Below are 22,953 nucleotides of genomic sequence, written 5' to 3' on the forward strand. Positions count from 1 at the left end.
TATATGCCTAAAAAAAACAATGCACATGTCTTAATTTAAAAATACTTCATTGCAAAAAAAACCACTAACCATCATCAGCTTTCAGCAAGTCTTAATCTTTTTGCTGGGGGAGGGTCTTGCCTTGATGTTGGTGGCTGATGACTGATCAAGGCGGTAGTTGCTGAACGCTGGGGTGGCTGTGGCAGTTTCTAAAAATAAGACAATGAAATCTGCCATGTCAACTGACTCTTCCTCTTGCAAATGATTTCTCTGTAGGATACAATGCTGTGTGAGCATTTTACCCACAGGAGAGCTTCTCTCTAAACTGGAGTCAGTCTTCTCCAACCCTGCTGCTGCATTATCAACTAAGATTATAGAATATTCTAAATCCTTTGTTGTCATTTCAACAATCTTCACCAGGATTATATTTCATCTCAAAAAACCACTTTCTCTGCTGATTCACAAGAAACAACTCCTCATCCATTCAAGTTTTATCATAAGATTGTAGCAATTCAGTCACACCTCTGGGCCCCACTTCTAATTCTAGTTCTCTTGCTATACCCACCCTATCTGCAATTACTTCCTCCACTGAAGTCTTGAACCCCTCAGTCATCCATGAGGGCTGGAATCAACATCTTCCAAGCTCCTGTTAATGTTAGTATTTTACCTCTTCCCATGAATCATAAATGTTCTTAACAGCATCTAGAATGGTGAATTCTTTTCAGAAGGTTTTCAGTTGACTTTTCCCAGATCCTATGCAGCTGTAGCCTTACAAAATGTATTTCTTAAATAAGACTTGGAAGTTGAAATTATTCCTTGTCCATGGGCTGCAGAGTAGATGTTATGTTAGCAGGCAGGAAAACAACATAAATTTTATATAACTCCACTGGAACTCTTGAGTGGTCAAGTGCATTGTCAATGAGCAGTAATAATTTGAAAGGTATCTTTTTTTTTTTTTCCTGAGCAGTAGGTCTCAACTGTGGGCTTAAAATATTCAGTAAACCATGCTGTAAACAGATGTTCTGTCATCTAGGCTTTGTTGTTCCATTTACAGAGGACAGGCAGAGTAGATTTAGCATAATTCTGAAGGGCCCTAGGATTTTTGGAATGGTAAATGAGCACTGGCTTCAACTTAAAGTCACCAGCTGCATCAGCCCGTAACAAGAATCAGCCTGTCCTTTGAAGTTTGGAAGCCAGGCATTGACTTCTCTTCCCTAGCTATGAAAGTCCTAGATGGCATCTTCTTCCAATGTAAGGCTGCTTCGCCTACATTGAAAACCTGTTGTTTAGTGCAGCCATTTTCATTCATTATCTTAACTAGACCTTCTGGATAACTTGCTGCAGCTTCTACATCAGCACTTGCTGCTTCACCTTGCACTTCCATGTTATGGGGACGGCTTCTTTCCTTAAACCTCATGAACCAACCTCTGCTAACTTCAAACTTTTCTTCTGCAGTTTCCTCACTTCTCTCAGCCTTCACAGAATTAAAGAGAGTTAGGGCCTTGCTCTGGATTAGGCTTCGGCTTAAGGGAATGTTGTGGCTGGTTTGATCTTCTATCCAGAGACTAAAGCTTTCACCCTATCAGCAATAAGGTTGTTTCACTTTCTTATCATTCATGTGTTCACTGCAGTAACACTTTTAATTTCCTTCGAGAACTTTTCCTTTGCATTCACAACTTGGCTAACTGTTCGGTGCAAGAGGTCTAGCTTTCAGCCTGTCTTGGTTTTTGACATGCCTTCATCACTAAACTTAATCTTCAGATTTAAAGTGAGATACGTTTGACTCTTTCTTTTACTTGAACACTTGCAGGCCATTATGGGGTTATTAACTGGCCTAATTTCAATATTGTTGTGTTTCAGGGAAGAGGGAGGCCAGAGGAGAGGAAGAGAGATGAGGGAACGGCCGGTCAGCGGAGCAGTCAGAACACACACAATATTTACTGATTAAGTTTGTCATCTTACATGGGCGCAGTTCATGGTGCCTCCCAAAATTACAATAGTAACATCAAAGATCACCACTCACAGATCACCCATAACAAATATAATAATAATGAAAAGGTTTGAAATATTGCAAGAACTACCAAAACCTGACACAGAGATACGAACTGAGCAAATGCTGTTGGAAAAATGGCACCGACAGACTTGTTTGACGCAGTGTTGCCACAAACCTTCATTTGTTAAGAAAACACAACATCTGTGAAGCACAAAAAAGTGAAGCACAATAAAATGAGGTATAACACAATTTGTTTATCCAACCACATGCTGAAGGACACTGGGTTTTTTCCAGTTTGGGGGAATTAGAATAAAGCCACTATAAACCCTTATGTACAGGTTTTTGTGTGGACTTAAGGCTTTTATTTCAATGGTATAATTATCTAGTAGTGGTGTAACTAGCTCAAACAGTATGTGCAAATTTAACTTTATAAGAAATTGCCAACTGCTTTCACAACGGCTCTACCATGTGGGCCCCCAGCAAGAATGAGACTTCCAGTCACTCTGCATCCTCACCAGCACTTGGTATTGTTAGGTTGTTTTTTTTTAATTAGACCAATTCTAATTGACGTATACTCTTAAAATTGCATTTCCCTAATACCTAATGCTGAACGTTTTTTTCACATGTTTATTATTCAAATATTTGGTGAAATGTCTGTTCAAACTTTTTACTCACTTAAAAAACTGTTTTCTGATTATTGAGCTTTGAGAGGACTTTGTATCTTTATAATTCTGGAGATAAGTACTTTATGAAATACATCATTTGCAAATATTTTTCTTCCAGTCTATGGCTATTTTATTACTCTCTTAACAGTGTTTCTGCAGACCAAAGTTTTAATTTTGATAAAGTCTAATTTATCAACATTTTCTTTTACTGGACATACTGAATCCTTGGATTCAGAATCCTTATTGAGATTTTCTTGTTTTCTCCTAGAAGGTTTACATTTAGATCTATGACCCACTCCAAATTAATTTTTTTAAAGGTATGAGGTATGTGTCTAGGTTTTATTTTTTTTTTTTGACATAAGGACTTTCAGTTTTTCTAGAACTACCTGTTGGAAAATATTCTTTTCCTATTGAATTGCTCTGGCACCTTTATTTAAAAATCCATTGCCCATATATATGTGGGTCTGTTTCTGGACTTTTTATTCTGTCCAGTTGATCTCTATGTTTTTCATTTCCCTAGAACCACACTGTCTTGATTACAGTAGCCCTACAGTAAGTCTTGAAATTAGGTAGTGTGTACCTCTAACTCTGTTCTTTGACTGTTTTCATCAATGTCTCAGCATAAAGATCTTGCACATATTCTGTAGATAAATACATATAAAAAACATTTACATCTTTTTGGTAGTATTGCATATGATAATTAAAAATTTTTAAATTTCCAGTTGTTTTTTGGAAGAAATATAATTGATTTGTGTATACTGACTTAGTATCCTGCAATTTATTAGTTATAATAGCATTTTGGTAGGTTCTTTGACTTTTTTTTTCATAGATAATCACATTGTCTGAGATTAGAGGAAGGTTTTCTTTCTCCCCTTCTAATCTGCCTTCTATTTCTTTTTCTTCCCTTACTGTACTGGTTACAGTCATAGAACGTACTTTGTCATTTCAATTTTGTAATGGATATTTTAAGACCAGGATGTGACCTATGTGGGTGTGTATTCACCTGCTGTGGGGCAGTATGTTTATAGCTCAAGTCTTCTACATCCCTACTCGTTCTCTGTCTGCTTATTCTACTTATTACTGAAAGAGGAGTGCTCAAGTCTCCAAATGTAACTGTGGATTTGTCTGGTTCCCCACTCATTTCTCTCTGTTCTTACTGTGTGTGTGTTTAAGCTACGTTGTTGGGGTATGAACACTTAGGATTCTGATGTCTTGCTGGTGACCTGACCTCCATGTTTTTCTCTTTTGGGGGAGGGCTGAGGAATAAATGCAGGACTGCCCATCATCTTTGGCTTTATTGTTGTTCAGTTCCGGTCTTCCTAAGATACCAAGCTCATTCAAAAAGGATGATGAAATGTGATCCTATAAATATGCTTCTTTAAAAAGTAGGTGATGCCAATTAAGTCATAATTATCTCTCTTCTGATCATCAAAATTCTGATTATTAAGATCTAAGTATTTCTTAATGTTGAAGGTATCTTTTTCAAGTAGTTTTTCTCTGAAATAAAAGTAGCTCCATTGAGCCTTACATTGCATTTAAATGCATTTAAATGATATTTTTCTTGACTTTCTTTCAGTATTTTAACATGCACTTGGAGTTTTTAAGCTCTAATTTGCACTTATGCCAGCCTGCAACTAAGTACTCATCAAGATGTTTTACATGGATTTTTCATTCATCAACTTTCTTCCCTTTAGAACACAGCTCCTGAGCTGGCTTCACTCTATTGAAAAGCCACGCAATAAAGACATTAAATGAGAGCAAAATATTATTTACAGCTTGCGCACATGCACTCTGCATCTGTGTTCATCTCAGACAAAAAGTTACAATGCAGGTCCAAAGGATGACGTGGAAATTACTATCACAGCAACTAAGTAAGGAATCTACTTGTGGATTGAGCATAAATGGAGGAATGCAATGGAGTCAAAGGTAAGAGTGTACATACATAGTCACTACTGTTAAATAAAAGCATTACTCTTCTTGATAAACATGATAATAGCCTATATTTTTTAAAAAGTGATTCTTCATGAAGTGCCCATCAACAGATGAACGGACAAAGAAGATGTGGTACATATATACAATGGAATATTATTCAGCCACAAAAAAGAATGAAATATTGCCATTTGGGACAACATGGATGGACCAAAAGAATATTATACTAAGTGAAGCAAGTCATACAGAGAAAGAAGAATACTATATGACTTCATCTATATGTGGAATCTAAAAAAACAAAACAAATGAATGAACATAACCAAACAGAACCAGAGTCATAGATACACGGAACAAACAGGTGACTGCCAGAGGGGAGTCGGTTGAGGGGAGGAGAGACACAGATGAGGGAGATTAAGAGGTACAAACTTTAAGTTATAAAATAAATGAGTCACAGGGATGATATGTACAGTGTGGGGAATATAGTCAATAATTATGTAATATCTTTGTGTGGTGACAGATGGTAACTAGAGTTATCATCGTGATTATTTGAAAGATAAAGAAATATCGAACCACTATGTTGTGTACCGGGAACTAACATGGCATTGTAAGTCAATTATACTTCAAAAAGCAAACAACCAACAAATAAACTCATAGAAAAAAGGGTCAGACTTGTGGTTTTCAGAAGTGGGGTTGTGGGAGGGGGAACTGGATGAAGGCAGTCAATCAAAAGGTAGAAACTCCCAGTTATAAGATAAATAATTACTGAGGATGTAATGTAGAACATGATAAACATAATTAACACTGCTGTGCATTACATGTGAAAATAAAGAGTTTTCATTACGAGGAAAAAATATACTTTTTTCTGTTTCTTTACTTTTGTATCTATATAAGATGATGGATATTTGCTAATCTTACATGAATCATCACTTCATGATGTATGTAAGTCAGAGCACTGTGCTGCACACCTGATACAGTGCTGTATGTCAATCTTGTCTCAAGAAAACTGGAGAAAAAGAAAAAGAGCAAAGGGGTGTACACTGTGGTCATGATGTAATGGAGACATAAGCTAATTCTGCTCGGTTAGAGAGGGATTATCTTTGTTTCTATCTTTATCAAGCCCACCTTCTCTGATGGGTTCTTTTCTCCTCTTCCTACAAACAGGCTCAGGTCTCCTCTGGCCCCAAACACGCAAACAAACCACCCACAAGGCTTACGCTGATAGTGCCAACACCCCTTTCACTAGCACCTTCCGTGAAACATGCTCACTGTCTGCAGATCCAAGCCACTGTCTCATTCACTCATCTTTAAGTGACTGTGATCTTGCTCTGGTTTCCCCCAGGACACTGACGCCTCTCACCAAATCCAGTCACCTCTCCTCAGTCCTAATCCCACCCAGTCCCTCAGCTACGCAGGACCCTGTGGTCCACACCTCCTCTCACACTCCTCTCCTGACATTTGTACACTGCACTTTCCTGAAGTACTCCCTCCCTCTCCCCCCATTTCTGCTCTGTCCTTCTACTGCCTGACAAAGGGAAGCATCAGCCAAGATTCTGTTCTGAGTCCTGGCTTTTGACTCCCTACCCCCTCTTCTCCATTATTTGTTCTCCTCTCCCACAGAAAACTCACGATAATCAGCTCTAAAGTAAACTGGGGCTGAGAAGAAAACGTGGAGTCCGAAGGCCTGGCTTCCATTTCTGTTTCTACTGACTTAGTTGCTGTGCACCCAAGGGCAAGTAACACCCCACACCTCCACAAAAGTGAAGAGATCTCTTCTAATGTCCCTTCCAATCCCACAGTTCTACAATTCTAACCCTAAAGAACATCAGATTTCCAGCTGGAATTTGTCTAATGCACTGACAAATCCACATTCTGTCTGCCATTTAACTGTCCCAGCTCCAAACCTAATCTCTCAAACCAACAACTTCTTTTAGGTTGCCTATTAATGTTGATGTACTGGTGCCACCAATACCGTAAGCTTGAAATCCTAGTAATCCTATACACTTACCGTCTTTTATTCACACTTTCTCTCTTTTTAACCACCCCCATACACTCAAGGCCTAATTCACAGAGCATCTCTTCCAGGAAGTGATCCTCAGCCTCCCAATCTGGTAGCCACCCCCCATCTTCAGAAGAGCCGAGACACTCTATGTGTGCCTCTTTCATTACACTCGGCACATGTTTCCCTCCAGATTCTGGTTATGAAGGAGCAGGGTTTATATCTGAATCTTCTTAGCATTTGCAAAGAGCACCTTGAGCACTGCCTTCCCCAGAGGACAGAAAAACCGTAAGATTTGAACTGAATTGACTAAACTCAATATATACTCTGGATGCAGCAGAAGCAGTAGAGTTTTTTAGAATAATTTTTTTTTCAAGAAAAAAAAATTGATATATAATGATTTAGATGCTCCGGCTCTAAAACAGATATTGTTCTTTTTCAGCTAAGGAAGCAGAAGCTCCTCTAGAACTCCTTCAAAATCCAAGCCAACTTACAAAGCACACTAGAGACAGTATGTCTGTGAGGTCACAAGTTTTTTAAACGCATGTTTATTAAACGATATACTCTTAAATATTTGGTTTTACATTTGAGCATTTCTTTTTTTATATAAGTGGTTTACGAGGCAAAGTAGTTTGATAAACTGTTCGACCTGATGAACTATCCTTGGAAGTGTGGATCTGATGTAGTAAATGAGAATGCCCAGCCAGTCCATATTGAGTTATCTTCTCCTTCAACTTCCCTACAGCACAAAGTCTCCAAAATGAAATATGATATCATTGATTTTCAGCTTCATTAATAAGCTTAACTGCATTCCGCTAAAATTTTTTTTTAAATGCCCCCCATTGAGACAGTAAAACAAATTGAGAGGAAAAAAAAAGGTTTTCAGCTTCCGTTATTATGTAAAAATGCAGCCTAGCAGACAGAAGAACTAGAATTTCCAAGGAGTCTAAAGCAGAAAAGCCAAAGCTTTGGCTTAATTCACCCAGAAGATAGGATGTTTGGCGTGAGGCCCAGCAGGTAGTACACCGTGTCACTGCAAGAACATGACATGAAACTGAAGGGCCTGTCCACTGTCTCATTACTGAGGCTGCAGGGCAGGGTCCGACCTACCTGGCTGATCCCTGAGGGAGGGATCTTGTATGCCTGCAGCTTCTGTCTCAGCAGCTCGGGATCACTGTGCCGGAAGGGGCACCCTGACAACGACAAGCAGCACAGCAGCAAGGTTATTCACCCGGACGTAATACACCACCACACTCGAAAGACCGTCTCAGCGCCCCTTAATTGTCTAACAGCTTATTAATAAAAAAGTTAATTGCCCATGGGTGCAACTGCTTTCCTCTCTTTATCTAAATGACGACTGAGCTGTGCGGTTACCAGGGCACTACAGCCTCAAGACTTACATAAAACATTCCAGCATTCTCAGGCAAGGCTGCCCATTCACTAGAAGGAGGAAGCAGTTTTAATTATGCTACTAGCTAACAAGCAGAGATAATCACCAAGTAGCTATAAAACAGTTTACCTAAAAACTTTATACAATCTCACATTTTTTTCTAGTTTAAAAAAATTACATAAAGGCATAAAGGAAGACAGATGGTGTAAACAAAAAGAAAAACGTGCAAACTCTAAGAAATATAAAAATCTCACATCATTTTCACATGTTAATTTTATGCCTACTTCCCAAAGAGTAGAATCCATATAAATTTAAAGGAATCCCAGATGGACATGAGATGACAAATAGGAAACTGCTTCATAGAAAAACAACTTATAGTAGGTACATGTAATCTCTATATTATTTCATGAGAAAAATATGGATGGACTACTAAAAAATATGCATAAATAACACAGAAGAATTGAAATGTAAAAGCTGTATTAGGCCAAAATTTAGGAAATTTTAGGTATTTTAATAAGAAACTGTAATGATAAGTCAACATACTTAATTTAAAATTTAATACAGGAAACCAGATAATTTTTTTCAGTCATACAGATGATGGACCTGTAAGTTAATTAGAAACAACTGTGCATTTTTAATGAAATCAATGGAAAATTGGTCGCAGCAAAAATAATGGAAAAAGAGCCTAGATGCTAAACAAATGTGTTTAACCAAAAGTCTTAACTACAAGTAAAAGCATCCATGATAACACTGGATCCCTACAAATTATGAAAGTCACAAAATTCACCGTAGTATATAGTTTATTAAGATCAACACTGTAATGCCATTTAGTACGAGGAAGTGTGACGAGCAGCTGTACAGCACGTAGCTAAGAGTCTGGAGCTGCCCTTCCTGCATCTGAATCTCACTTTACCAGCTATGGGTCAGGGGACCATGGGCACGTCTCGTGTCTTATTGTTGATTCAGCTTCACTGTCTGTCATGTGTGGGAAATACACCTGCAGAGTTCCTGTGACAATGGAGGATAAAGCCCTTACACTCTCTCGGCTCGTAGGAAGCACCCAACATGGGTTAGCCAACATTATTACTCTAAAAAAAGTCTGATGATGAAATGGCAAAGGGTCCCAATGAGAAAGAAATGAGGCTTAGTTAAGCCCAGAATTATTAAAGGACACCAAAAAGAGACAGATTAATTGAACTGTCCAAATTTCATTTGAAATAATGGCTATACCTGTAATGAAAAGGATCAGAAAGGGCAAAGCCAAGAAGAAACTGAAGATTGACAAAAAACCAGAGGTCACAAAAAAGTCTTTCAAAGCTACGCTCACAAGAAGAAGAAAACAGAAGAAACAAACCACCTCAGGAGCAGGGAAGTTGGTGTTATTTTGACAAATGACAGAAAGAAAACAGAACTTGACAACTCCTACTTTGTTTCTATCTTCCACATCAAAGGGAACAATCTTCCAAACTGGAAAGGGCTGAACTCACAGGTAACTTAAGATGAAGTGAATGTAGACACAACTAATGCTGATTCCAGCAAAGTGTTGAATAGAACTTCCCAGCACACATTTGTGGAAAGGATGGATAAACAGTCTGGAATATAGTTCTACCTACATCAACTCTGACTGGCTGAACAACACCATTCCAGGCAGTGCTGGTTAATGAAATATGTCAACCTAGGGGCTACAGAGCTTTGCAAACTACACAAATCTAAAAGGATAGAGACTTCTGGTTTCCAGTCTGGCACAGAAAGAGCTTAGAAGTTGTCACTCCATCCTAACAAGTAAAAAGCTGAACAGGGCTTCCCTGGTGGTGCAGTGGTTGGGAGTCCACCTGCCAATGCAGGTGACACGGGTTCGTGCCCCGGTCCGGGAAGATCCCACATGCCGCAGAGTGGCTGGGCCCATGAGCCAAGGCCGCTGAGCCTGCGCATCCGGAGCCTGTGCTCCGCAACGGGAGAGGCCACAACAGTGAGAGGCCCGCATACCGCAAAAAAAAAAAAAAAAAGCTGAACAGACTGAAAAATCAACAACTCCTCTCAGATCTGTCAAAGAAATGAGGTCACAGGGCAAACCACTGCCCCCAAAATTGGAGGGAGAGGCAGACAGAGAGAATCACAACAAACCAGAGCAGAAATCTCTGTAGGAACCAGCACCGGGGTAGGGAAACCTAACCTGTAACTGACAAATTTCTGGAGTCTCTGTGTGGACACGTCTGAGAGTTAGAAGCTCCAGGGAGACCAGTCAGAGGAGGGCTACACTTTGTAGCTGAACTTCAGGGGCTCTACCAGGTGCTCACAGTGAATAACAGAGAAATCCCCCTCATGCTCTAGCACGGGGGTAAGCAAAGGTACCATTTTAAATACTCTGGAGTACTCTGTTCCTCTTAGTAAGGCTGCCCTCAGGAGAAACTATTTTACCAGAGCCTGACCTACCTGGGGGAAGAGAAATGCCCAGCTCCAGCCTCCTGGGGCCGTCCTGTCCCCCCAAAGGGAGGAAGCTGAGAATCACTGTTGACGTTCACAGCCCACAGCCACAGGGTCACTAAACACTGAGACCCAATTACCCAATCCAACACTATAGACACCCCCCTGCTCACCACCGCATCACTACAGACCTATGTACTGGAGTTTCTCACGTCTACCTTTCAACAAAAAATAACAGTGTGAAGAGACGGAAAACGTGTCAGAATTAGAGCCAGATAAGGCAGGGATATTGGAGTTATCAGACTGGGAACTTAAATTAACTATGATTAATATGCTGAGGGCTCTACCGGAAAAAGTAGACAACATGCAAGAACAGATGTGTAATGTAAGCAGACAGATGGAAATTCTAAAGAAGAATCAAAAAGAGATGCAAACACTGTAAGAGAAATGAAGAATGCCTTTGATGGGCTTATTAGCAGACACAGCTGAGGAAAAGATCTCTGTGCTTGAGGATATGTCAATAGAAACTTCAAAACCAAAAAAACAAAAGGAAAAACAACAAGAACAGAATAGCCAAGAACTGTGAACAACTATGAAAGGTGTAACATATGAGAATGGGAATACCAGAAGGAGGAGAGAGAGAGAAAGAAACAGAAGCAATAATGACAGAGAATTTCCCCCAAATTAATGTCAGACACCAAACCACAGACCCAGGAAGCTCAGAGAACACCAAGCAGGATAAATGCCAAAAAAAGGCAGCTAGGCATATTATATTCATACTTCAGAAAATCAATAACAAAGAAAAATCTTGAAAGAAGCCAAAGGGGAAACACCTTACCTACAGAGAAGCAAAGAAAACAATTATATCTAACCTATCCTCAGAAACTGTGCAAGAAGAGAGTGGAGTGAAACAGTTAAACTGTTGAGAGAAAAAAATCCCTCAAACCCAGAATTCTGTACCCTGAGAAATTCTCCTTCAAAAGAGGAGAAATAAGGATTTTCTCTGACAAAAAAAAATTCAGGTAATCTGTTGCCAGACCTGCAGGGCAAGAAACATTAAAAGAAGTTCTTTAAAGAGAAATAAAATGATACAAACCAGAAATTCAGATCTACCCAAAGAAAATTTGAACATCAGAGAATGATAAGGAAAGGTAATATAAAAACTTTTATTTTCCTTATTCATAACTAATCTGACAGATAACAGTTTGTTCAAAGTAATGGGAACAGTGTATTCTGTTATGCATGTTTATGTATATATCTGTGTGTGTTTATATATTCTTAGATATAAATGAAATGAATGACAGAATGATACAGGGAAGTAGAGATATTCATTATTATAAGGTACTTGCATTACTTATGTGTGATGTGGTGATTTGAAAAGAGAGTTGGATTAGTTGTACACATATAGTGAAAACTCTTTAAAAAATAAAACTAATTTAAAAAGTAACAAAAGAAGTACAATAGATATGCTAAGAAGAGAAAAAAAATGGAATCATAAAATGCTCAGTTAAAACCACAAAAGGCAGAAAATGTGTGTAAGACAAAAACAAAGAATAAGGGCAACAAATAAAAAACACTAACAAATATGGCAGCCATTAATCCAACTATACCAATCATTACTTTAAACGTCAGTGGTCACCAATTAAAAATAGATTGTCAGAATGGATCAAAATCAAGACCCTACGGTATGTTGTATACAAGAAAGCCACTTTAAAGACTCATGGATTGAAAGTAAAGACAGAGAAAGATACACCATGCTAACACAAATCAAAGAAAGTGGGAGTATCTATGTTACTTTCAGACAGAGCAGTGTTCAAAGGATGGGAGTTTATGCAGGATAAAAAGGGGCATTACATAACGATAAGGGGTGAATACTCCAAGAAGACATCACCATCCGTAATGTGTATGCACTTAACAAAAGAGCATCAAAACACATCAGGGAAAACCTGACAGAATTGCAAGGAGAAGTGCTGACTCCACTGCTGGACTCCCCCTCCATCAAGCTGGACAGATCCCGCAGATGGAGAATCTGCAACAACACAGTGAGCTCACGAGCACCATCATTCCGGGACAGAAATGATATCCATAACTGGCTACACCCAACAGCGGCAGACAGCACATCCTCAGCTCATAGGGACAAGCCCTCTGCTGCGGGCCGTGTTGACATGGGGACAGCTGAGCAAATGTGGGGCAGAGGGCACCCGGGAACTCTCTATACCTCCTGCTCAGTACTGCTGTGACCCTAAAACTGCTCCACAAAACTATAACTTACTCACTTAAAGAAAGGGTAGATCAATGTGTCTAAAAAACAATACGAGCTCGTTGAGTGTTTGCTAAGTACAGTGGTCCCTCAGCATCCACAGAGGACTGGTTCTGGGACCTGCCTGGGATATCAAAGTCTGCAGGTACCCAAGTCCCACAGTTAGCCCTCCGTATCCGAGGTTCCACATCCTCAGATTCAGCCAACCTCGGATCGTGTAGTACTGTATATATTTGTTGGAAAAAATCTGCGTGTAAGATGGACCCACGCAGTTCAAACCCCTGCTGTTCAAGAGTTAGCTGTGTATTATTTTCTAGCTGATAGAGTTTAAATTAAAAACAAAGTAAAACAAACAGAATGGACCAGAATAAATAAGATACAAAAACAGGAAGAAGAAATATAAAATCCTGTCTTTAAGCTAATAAAAATCAACTAAGTAAGTGCTGAGTGTGAGGACCTGGAAACCGACAGAACCATTGGGAGCTTCACTTGGCCAAGCTCAGTGTAAGTTACTCCCTGGTGTGGCCACTGGGAAAAGCTACAGACTTTCTCACCACAAGTATCTGGTCAGTTGTTTTCAAAGTGTAGAAGACATCAAAATCACCCAGAGAACTAGCAAATAAATCTGAGTTTATGCGTCTGAGGGTGGAGCCTGAGCCTGTATTTCTAAAAGCTCCGTAAGTGCCTGACACAAGCGGTGAAAACCGCTCACTGTGTGTTCCAGGACTGGCCACCTTTGCCATCTACTAAATATGAATGCTTTGGACACATGAAGCATCTTTCTTAAAATTCCATTTGAGATTTTTTGGATCTTTAACAGCCTGCAAGTGTGTGATCTTCTAAAAAAGAATTTCATTTAAGATGAAATTAAAACAAGAAAAAGTTTTGACACATATTGCAGTCAGCTTTGGTAATCTAGAAAATTTAACTAATATGGACTATTAAATCATCCTCTCACATACCAGACAAGTGAGGAGCTTTTCAAGGTATGCTCAGAGAACTATTTTAGAAAAAAGTTGTTAAACTCAGAAATCTACAGAAAACAGATTAACTTTCTTTTTAATCTACAACTTAGGCAAATTGATAGATGTTTGAAACTGTGACTTGTTAAATCCCTCAATCTTTGTTAATCAGATGATAGTAATGAGAATAAAACACACTCTCCCTCAGTAGTCTTTGAAAATTGATCAATCTACTGTTCCAAAATTCGAGGCACTCAATTTTTAAAAGCTTTGAAGAACTCGCATCAGCCTTCTAAGACACATGCAGAACAGGAGAAAGAGAATAGCAGGTGAAGGGGACGGAGGACTAAAGAGCCCAGTCCAGCACAAAGTAGAGCACAGCAGAACCACTTTCTTGTGCTGACCCAGCTCAATAATAAGACATACCACTAGAAGCTAGTGGAGCTCTGGCTTGACCTGATGACCGACACAAGCTACAAACCCGTTCCCCTTAGTAATGCAAAAACCATTCCACTGTTTCAGTGTTTCCTACAGAGCTCCTGGGTTCCTGTACATCACAGACACATCCAGAGGAAGCACTTACCATGATAATCCCCTTGGCTTGGTGGGTTGGTTAGGATAATCTTCAGGCAACTGTAAGGCGTATAGTCTGTCCTCTTGCCTTCCTTTCCAAAGCTATGACGGATGTTGTAAGAGTAGCCTTTATCAAACTGATGAGAGGAAAAAGAAAGAAGAGACAAAGTAAGCCAGCATCGTACTGGTGGTGTCAACAGTGCCCACTGGAATCGAAGAGTACAAAGTGATTTTTCTAAAATAAATTTAGCATTCACAGGCAGATGTACATTTATACCAATATAACATTTCGGTCCTTTACAGGTTTTTAAAGGTAAAAAACTTAAAGGAAACACATTTCTCAGGTTAGAGACACCTTATGTTTATATGTTTAAAGATGAGGATAATCCTTTCCTGAGAATAATCATCGATTTGCTCATTTCTTGGTTTGATTCCAAAGATCATGCTAGATGTAAATCATCTTCTCTACTCCCTTTATCCTAGTCTTCCCTGAATTCCCACATCCTGCCTATTCTACTTTTGAAGTGTCTCCTAACTAATTAATGTCTTCCTCTGGATTTTCACTATACAAAACAAGCAGTCAGCAAATGCTTGATGAAGGAACTACTGTGATTGTCTCCTGCCCGGAATTCCTGACTCATGTTCAAAATGCAAGGTAATGGCATGGGAAGGACTTCGAAATGGGAGGGATAAGAAGAAAAAAGGAACTCATATTTATTGAAAGGCTCAGTATAGTGGGTCTAAGCTATCTAATACTTTCAGGAAAGCAGGACAGAGAATCAGAATAAGAGATTGGAAAATACTGTGGGTTTTTATGCGTGAGATTTTTTCATTTAAGTATAGTTGATTTACAATGTTGTGTTAGTTTTTGGTATACAGCAAAGTGATTCAATTATATTTATATATATTATATTCTTTTTCAGATTCTTTCCACTATAGGTTATTACAATATATCAAATATAATTCCCTGTAGTATATAGTAGGTCCCTGTTGTTTAGGGGTGAGATTTTTAAATTTGAGGCTACAATTTACATTTAGTGAAATGCACAGATCTCAGGTCTACAGTTTGATGTAACACATACCCGCATCAAGAGACAGCATGTTTCCACCATCCAAGAGGCCCCCTGAGCCCCTCAGCATTCTCAGCATTCTTCCCCGCCCTCCACACCCAGAAGCAACTATTGGTCTGACTTTTGTCACCGTGGCTTTAGCTATTCTATAACTTCACATAAATGGAATTGTACAGTCTTTTGTTTTTGTTTTTTGCGGTACGCGGGCCTCTCCCGCCGCCGCGGCCTCTCCCGCTGCCGCGGAGCACAGGCTCCGGACGCGCAGGCCCAGCGGCCATGGCTCACGGGCCCAGCCGCTCCACAGCATGTGGGATCCTCCCGGACCGGGGCACGAACCCGCGTCCCCCGCATCAGCAGGCGGACTCCCAACCACTGCACCACCAGGGAAGCCCTGTACAGTCTTAAGTATTTTGTGTCTGACTTTTTCATGTCTTTTCATGTTTTTGAGATTGATCCATGCATCACATGTACTGTCACATGTACCAGCAGATTGTTCCACTGTATGAATATACCAGGTAGTTTACCTAGTCTCCTGCAGATGGACACCTGGGCTTTTCCAGTTTGGGGCTGTTATCAGTAAAGCTGCCATGCACATTCTTGCAGATGACTTTTGTGGACATTATTTTCATTTCTCTCAGATAAATACGCAGGAATAGAATTGCTGCTAACCATTTTCCAGAATGGCTGTACTATTTTATACCCCATCAGCAATGCATGAGAGTTCCACATTCTCCCCAAAGTGTGGTGGTGTCAATTTCATTCATTTTAGCCATTCTAATAGATGGGTAGTGGCATCTCATTCTGCATTTCCCTGATGACAAACACTGTTGAGTACTTTTTCATGTGCTTTCTTGGCTGTGATATGCCTTATTTTGTAAAGTGTCTGTTCAAGTCTTTTTAGAATCTGGGTTGACAATTATTCCATTGAAAGAATTCTTCATATATTCTGGATACAAACCTGTTAGGTGTTACAAATATTTTCTCAGTCTGTGGCTTGTCTATTTTCTTGATGTTACTTTTTGACAAGATGAGCAGATGTTTTTATTTTTGATGAATGCTAATTAAATCACGTTTTTATGGCAGTGCTCTCTGTGTCCTCTCTAAGATAGGTTGCAGAGATATTCTGTATTGTCCTTTAGAAGCCATAATGTTTTAGCTTTTCAGTCTAGGTCCTGATTCATCTCGAGTTAATTTTCGTATGTTCTCTTTTTATCCCCTGTAGGGAAAGAAAAATATTTTTCCCTCTACCCTCCTAGGTTAAATGGCTGGGGCCCATGAATCAAACTGATAAAAGACAGATTAACAAGGAAAAAACCCCCCACTTAATTACATTTGTACATAAGTATATGTACAAAGAGATACGACTCAAGGAGGTAGGCTGATGACTGAAGCTTAAACATCATCTTAGGCTAAATCAAGGAAAAGGGGTTTAGGGATTCTGGGTTGGGGAAGCAAGTTCTGAGAAGGGGAGGGGAGGAAATACAGGGTAAATAAGGGTTGGCTTGTTCTGCAGATAAGACTTGGGTAGCTTTCTTCCTGGTACAGAGATAACATTACAAATGTAAATTTCCTTTATAAGAGGGGAAATTTATACTGTATCCTTAGGCAGTTAGGGGAGGAGAGAGCTTTTCCTGCATCTGCTCATCCTTTAGCTCAAAATAATCCTTATGCCTGACAATTGGAAATTGTCACTTGCCATCTGCCTCTACAAGGATGAGGTCCCTGGCCACTGCAGTTGCTGACCTTCAACACCGCTTGAAAGGAGTTCAGGGCTGAGATCAGGAAGGAGGCACTCTGTGCTCTGGTATAACTGTGAAAAAGCCTTCAGATAGTTAGATACTTTCAGGTAAAGATTTTATGAGCCTAATTTTATGAGCCTAATTTCTTGCATCTTCCTCGTGATGAGCAGCAACCTTCTGCTGAAATGTGTGCTTGACTGCATGTACCCCTGTCACTAAAATCACATACATACGGACCTTCCCCCCTTACCTCTTTGGAGAAGTTCCTCAGAGCTATCTGAGAGGCTGTCTCCCAGGCTATAGTTCTCATTTTGCCCCAAATAAAACTTAACTCACAACTCTCACATTGTGCATTTTTTTCAGTCAACATGCCAAAATTGCGTTATTTTGGATGGCATATCCGGTATCCTTCACCCCCATGTGAACTGGATAACACTTTTTCTAACACCATTTATTGAAGATATTTTATTCCATTGCTCTATAGTTCCATACTTTTGCCAATGCCACACTGTTCTCTTTACAAAATCTTTAGAATAAGTCTCAAATTCAGATAATGTAAGTCCTCCTGCTTTGGTTTTTTTCAATATTATTTTGGCTATTTTATGTCCTTGCATTTCCATATAAATTTTAGAATCAGTTTATCAATTTATACTTAAAAAAAAAAAAAGACTGCTGGAATTTTCAGCAGTCAGTAGCTTACAGTTTCATAACTACCTATCTGCCCACAAGCAATCTACAACCAGGAAAACAAATGGCATTTCAACAGAAAACTTTCAAGAAAGAAAATTTTCAAATTACGATTAAATTTCACTGGTGAAAACAAGAATGTTAAAAGTTCCAGCAAACATATTTTATGGACAACTTCTATTTGTTTAGTCATAAGCATTAACTATAATCAATCTCCTTGTGCAAACTTTTAGGTATGAATTGAATTTAATTAGACATAAGATTTCTGTACATTCATCAGAAAACACTGAAAGAACTTTTTGGTCAGCCATTATGTTAAAGTAATGAAAAGCTACCCTCTCTAAAGGAAGAAAAGCGATAATTATTATCTTTCCCCTCCCTTTCCTTTCCAATTTACTTCCCGCTTATGTGTACATATGTCTAAAATTTGGACCTTACTAAGCTTTCGGGCTATTCACGTATTTATCATACAAACTGTCTTCTCTAGTTTTCAGACTGGCAAACTCTTGAAATATTGTGTAGAAGGTACATTTATTGGGTAACGTTTTTTAGGGAATACTTACTTTCCAGGTGTCCACATTCACAACTCAAAGGAACAACTGTAAGGTTCACATGGGAAGAGCGGGTGAGAACCAGGTGGAAACACTCTTTTCCGCCTTGGCTCCTCCATTCCACTCCAGCCAGCAACGGGAAATGCCAGAAAATCAACACCAGGCCTGAAGGTGGTTGAGTGGAAGCTGGCAACCTTCCAAATTAGTCCCGTGGCACTGCAATCTGCATTTCTGCTCAAGTCAGCAGCAAATCATTTTCAGGGCCACTATGTTACCAGTAGAACTCAAGAAACATGATAAAGCAGGCGCATCCTCATCCTGCTCCTACCCGTCTCTTTCAGAGTCTCCCTCACAAGTCTGCCTCCCACCCCAGCTCCACCTGGGGCCCAGCGACTGCATCTTATTACATTTTTTATAGTATTTACACCCAAATCCTCTCAGAGGTCATGAGTAAACCTCTAACTGTCATGAGCAGTGCATGGTCTTCCTTAGAAGAAAGTCTTTCCTACCAAGAAAAGCCCGCAGACCAAGTATTACTCCCACTGTCAGAACATCAAAACCTGTCTTTCATAAGTCAAGCTTAGCTTGCACAGTAAAGTGAGAATGGTTGCAAACCAAGTGCCCTTCAGAGAGAGATTTATATTCAAAAAGGAAAATCTTGACCTAAGTGAGGCAAAACAACCATATATATGTGGGCAGAGAACAGGGTAAGGATATGGTAATTTTTAACAAAGACATTTTCAATCCTTTTTTGGTGAGTTGTTTCCTACTCACAAGAATTTGGAATTCTCATTTACATATTTAAAAACACACAGAGGGCAAGTCTGCCAACTACAAAGGGCCCTCCTTCAATGCCCAGATCCAGCATCCCACACATCATCACGAGGGGCCCCAGGAAGTTTAGTTGCCACAAGTGCCAACAGGAAGGCACAGCTCAGCAGCAGGGCCACACGTGTAAACAGACCTGTACTTGGGGAAGGGCGTGAAACCACCCATGGTCTCTCCTTGACACACATTCTTGCTGACTCTCCTACAGCTTGTGATCATTGATTATCTCTTCTCTTGTCACTTCCCTAAAGCTTTACTTACAATGTTAATAAGCAGAATGCGTGCCATAGGCATTTAATACATAATGCCCACCCTTTAAATGCTTACTTACGAAATTACTCAATTATTTGTAAAACTAATTTTGTAATCAGTCACCTACAGATTGCAAATACTTCTCTTTAACTCTTAACTTTAACCACAGTTTAACTCTTTGAGGTCACTGAAACATCATATACATTCTAACCAAACAACACACTGAAGGAGACTTAGAGACCAAAGGCTGATAGTTAAGACAAGGGCTTTAAGTCAAATACCTGAGTTTAAATCTTGTCTCTACCACATGTTAGCTGTGTGACCTTGGGCAGGTGACTCATCATCTTTATAACAATTCCCTTACACAGTATATAAAAATAAAGGAGTAATACTTCATATCCAGGGTTGGTGTGAAGATGAGCTAATAGCTCATCTTCATAAGGCACGTGGCATAGCTTCTAACACAGAATAAGCTTTGAATTGAATATATTTTTGAGTTATCAATATCAGAAAAACAAACCAATCAAAAAAATGGGCAGAAGACCTAAACAGACATTTCTCCAAAGAAGACATACAGATGGCCAACAAGCACATGAAAAGATGCTCAACATCGCTAATCATCAGAGAAATGCAAATCAAAACTACAGTGAGGTATCACCTCATGCTGGTTAGAATGGCCATCAGCAAAAGGTGTGAAAACAACAAATGCTGGAGAGGGTGTAGAGAAAAGGGAACACTCCTACACCGTTGGTGGGAATATAAACTGGTGCAGCCACTATGGAGAACAGTATGGAGGTTCCTTAAAAAATTAAAAATGTTCATATCCTAATCCCTTTCCATGGAGAACGTTTTCAGTTCTAGACTCGAGAACATGCATATTTTTCTTTTCTTCAAATTTCCCCTGAGGCAGCGTCACGCTAAAATTTTAAAATTTGGATTCCCCACTTTGTTAGAAAATAAAAAATAGTGAAATGCTAAAAATCCACAGAAAAAGTATTGAATAAAATGATCCTATGTAAGTTTATAAGGTAGTTGATTAAGCAGATCACTTTCAGTGGAGCCAAATGATCAAAAGAAAGATCAGCTGTGTATCAAAAACCTGCCATAATCCTCAGAGGGAAGTGGAGAGCATTGTGTTCATGAACACAGGTGGTGTGGGGTTAGTGGGTTGGTATGTCTCTTTCATATTCTGCTACAAGGACTATACCCAAATGGACTCAGAAGACAAGACTTGAGGATCTTCTGTGACCTGGGGCTCTGTGATCTCCATCATTCTAACTGTATCTATTCATTCAGATATTAAATAAAGAACATCATTTCTAAATTCCTAATGGAGAATTTAGTACAATTGTACTACTGTTTTTAGCAATAAAACCAAAATTATGCTTAGTGATGTTTCAATAATAATAGCTTACATTTACACAGATCTTTAGTGGTGACGAAATGATTCTTCTTAGACCCTTTACTACTTGTAAGGTATGGAAGTTAGGTATCCCTATTTTATAAATATGCAAACTAAGATTTCAAGAGGTCAAATGATTAGTTATTTCAATTACTTAGTAGAAAAGAGATGGAATTTAAAATCTTACTCTTTTACTTTCTAGAAACTACTACAAAATTATAAATGGGAGAAAATTAATAAATAAGTACAGGCAACTGTCAGTTATCCATGGCAAACATGCATCTGTAGGCTGCTTCCCTGCTGTCACTCAGTTGCTTCAGGGACATCTGAAAGTCACACTGAACCACAGGTAAACAAAATGTTTCTGATTCTACTGTATACCAGGGAAAAGAGTCTACTCTCAAAGAAATGGTAACTCTAACAAGCCACTCACATAGCATTTATTTAGTTCCTAATTTACCATGATTTTAGAATCATTAAAAATGATAAATTTGAAGTTAACCATCTGAAATGAAGAAACACTAAAAAGTATTTCATCATGCTTCCAAATTACCAGGTACTTTTTTTTAAAAAAAAAAATAAATCTATTTATTTATTTATTTTGGGCTGGGTTGGGTCTTCATTGCTGCATGCGGGCTTTCTCTAGTTGCAGCGAACGAGGGCTACTCTTCCTTGCGGTGCGCGCAGGCTTCTCATTGCAGTGGCTTCTCTTGTTGCAGAACACAGATGGGCTCTAGGTGCGCGGGCTTCAGTAGTTGTGGCATGTGGGCTCAGTAGTTGTGACTTGTGGGCTCTAGAGTGCAGGCTCAGTAATTGTGGCGCACAGGCTTATTAGTTGCTCCACAGCACGTGGGATCTTCCTGGACCAGGGCTCAAACCCATGTCCCCTGCATCGGCGGGTGGATTCTTAACCACTGAGCTACCAAGGAAGCCCTAGGCACTCTTGATATTTGTCCCCTCTACCATTCTAGGTGGCACATGACAAGGAACTGGGGTACAAAATCAGGGAAAAGGGGGTATGAAAGCAGAGAGGAAGGATGCAGTACACAGCATCGCTCACCTCCCTGGCACCTGGACCTGGAGTTTCAGCAAATGTAGCTTCCTCATCAGTCGGAATTTAAGAGCTGGAGCAGGCATCAGCCAGCATCTAATGCAGCCCTGAGGGTGTAGGAGAGCAAGGAGCAGGGGGTTTAGTCCTCAACCACAGGGCGAATGAGGGAAAGAACCCTTGTCTCTGCACTGCCTACTTTGTGTACTTCTCGGTCTAGGCTGTAACCAAGGCCAGCGTGAAGCCTAGCAAACTGCAGCTGTTCACGAGGCTGAACCACTGAGCATCTTCCTTGTACATGTGCTCATCAGATCGCCCCACCAGAGGACCAAAAGCAAATCTTATACTGACCATTCTGTTAGTTTTCAGTGACAAAGGAGAGTTGGCAAATTCCCATCGCTAACTACCATATCTTAACATTATTTAAATAGAGGCCTTGACAATTCAACCGAGAGGAGATGGGCTGGGAGAATCATGAGGTGGGCCACTAATCAGCCTTTAATCACCTTAAACAACAAGGCCCTACTGTACAGCACAGGGAACTATATATTCAGTATCTTGTAATAAACCATAATGTAGAATATGAAAAAGAATGTGTATGTGTATACATACATATATATATATATATATAAATATAAAAAACCGAATCACTTTGCTGTACACCTGAAACTAATACAACATTGTAAATCAACCATACTTCAATTAAAAAAAAAAAAGATCTCCAACTGTTCAGACAGTTTGCCTGATACTAGGAAAGGACAGATTAGTGATAGAATTTTCAGCATCCCACCTGAAACGCCTGTTTTAGAAAATCTGCTTTATTCACTGGTATGGATGCCACCAACATAACAGTGAATGAAAATTTATTAAAATTCCAAATATAATTTCCCAACATTTGAAGACAGAAACCACAGACAAACCTTCATTCACTAAAGTAAAAGCATTTACTGAATCACATACTTATAGCCTAAAAGACTAAATTTAATAGCCCTTAAAAGGTGGCCAACTTAGTCTCTATCTCACTGGTAGCTGAAGAGCCAACATCAAACAAACCCCAACAGAAAAGCAAAGAAGCAGGCTGCCTGATGCTCTGGTCCAAGACCAGCTGGCTCAGCCCACATAAACTGGTCTTTTCACTCACTGGAAACAAGAGAAGCAAACTGAAACCACTGTCGAAGCCTGCAATCAGCGACCACACAGAAGTG

At 39.6% G+C, this 22,953-nt stretch overlaps 1 protein-coding gene across 1 annotated transcript in view; it reads right to left on the bottom strand.

The window, feature by feature from the left end:
* Window positions 1-22,953, bottom strand: part of PRIM2 (DNA primase subunit 2) — a 285,580-nt gene that overhangs the window by 35,563 nt on the left and 227,064 nt on the right. Inside the window, exons 11-12 of the mRNA XM_060164099.1 lie at window positions 14,182-14,308; window positions 7,673-7,755 (exon numbers count right to left, since the gene is read on the bottom strand). Coding sequence (XP_060020082.1) covers window positions 7,673-7,755; window positions 14,182-14,308 — 210 coding nt within the window. The remainder of the gene's footprint in view (window positions 1-7,672; window positions 7,756-14,181; window positions 14,309-22,953) is intronic.

The sequence above is a fragment of the Lagenorhynchus albirostris genome, chromosome 10 (genome assembly GCF_949774975.1).
Source record: "Lagenorhynchus albirostris chromosome 10, mLagAlb1.1, whole genome shotgun sequence".
In the NCBI taxonomy this organism is placed as follows: domain Eukaryota; kingdom Metazoa; phylum Chordata; class Mammalia; order Artiodactyla; family Delphinidae; genus Lagenorhynchus; species Lagenorhynchus albirostris.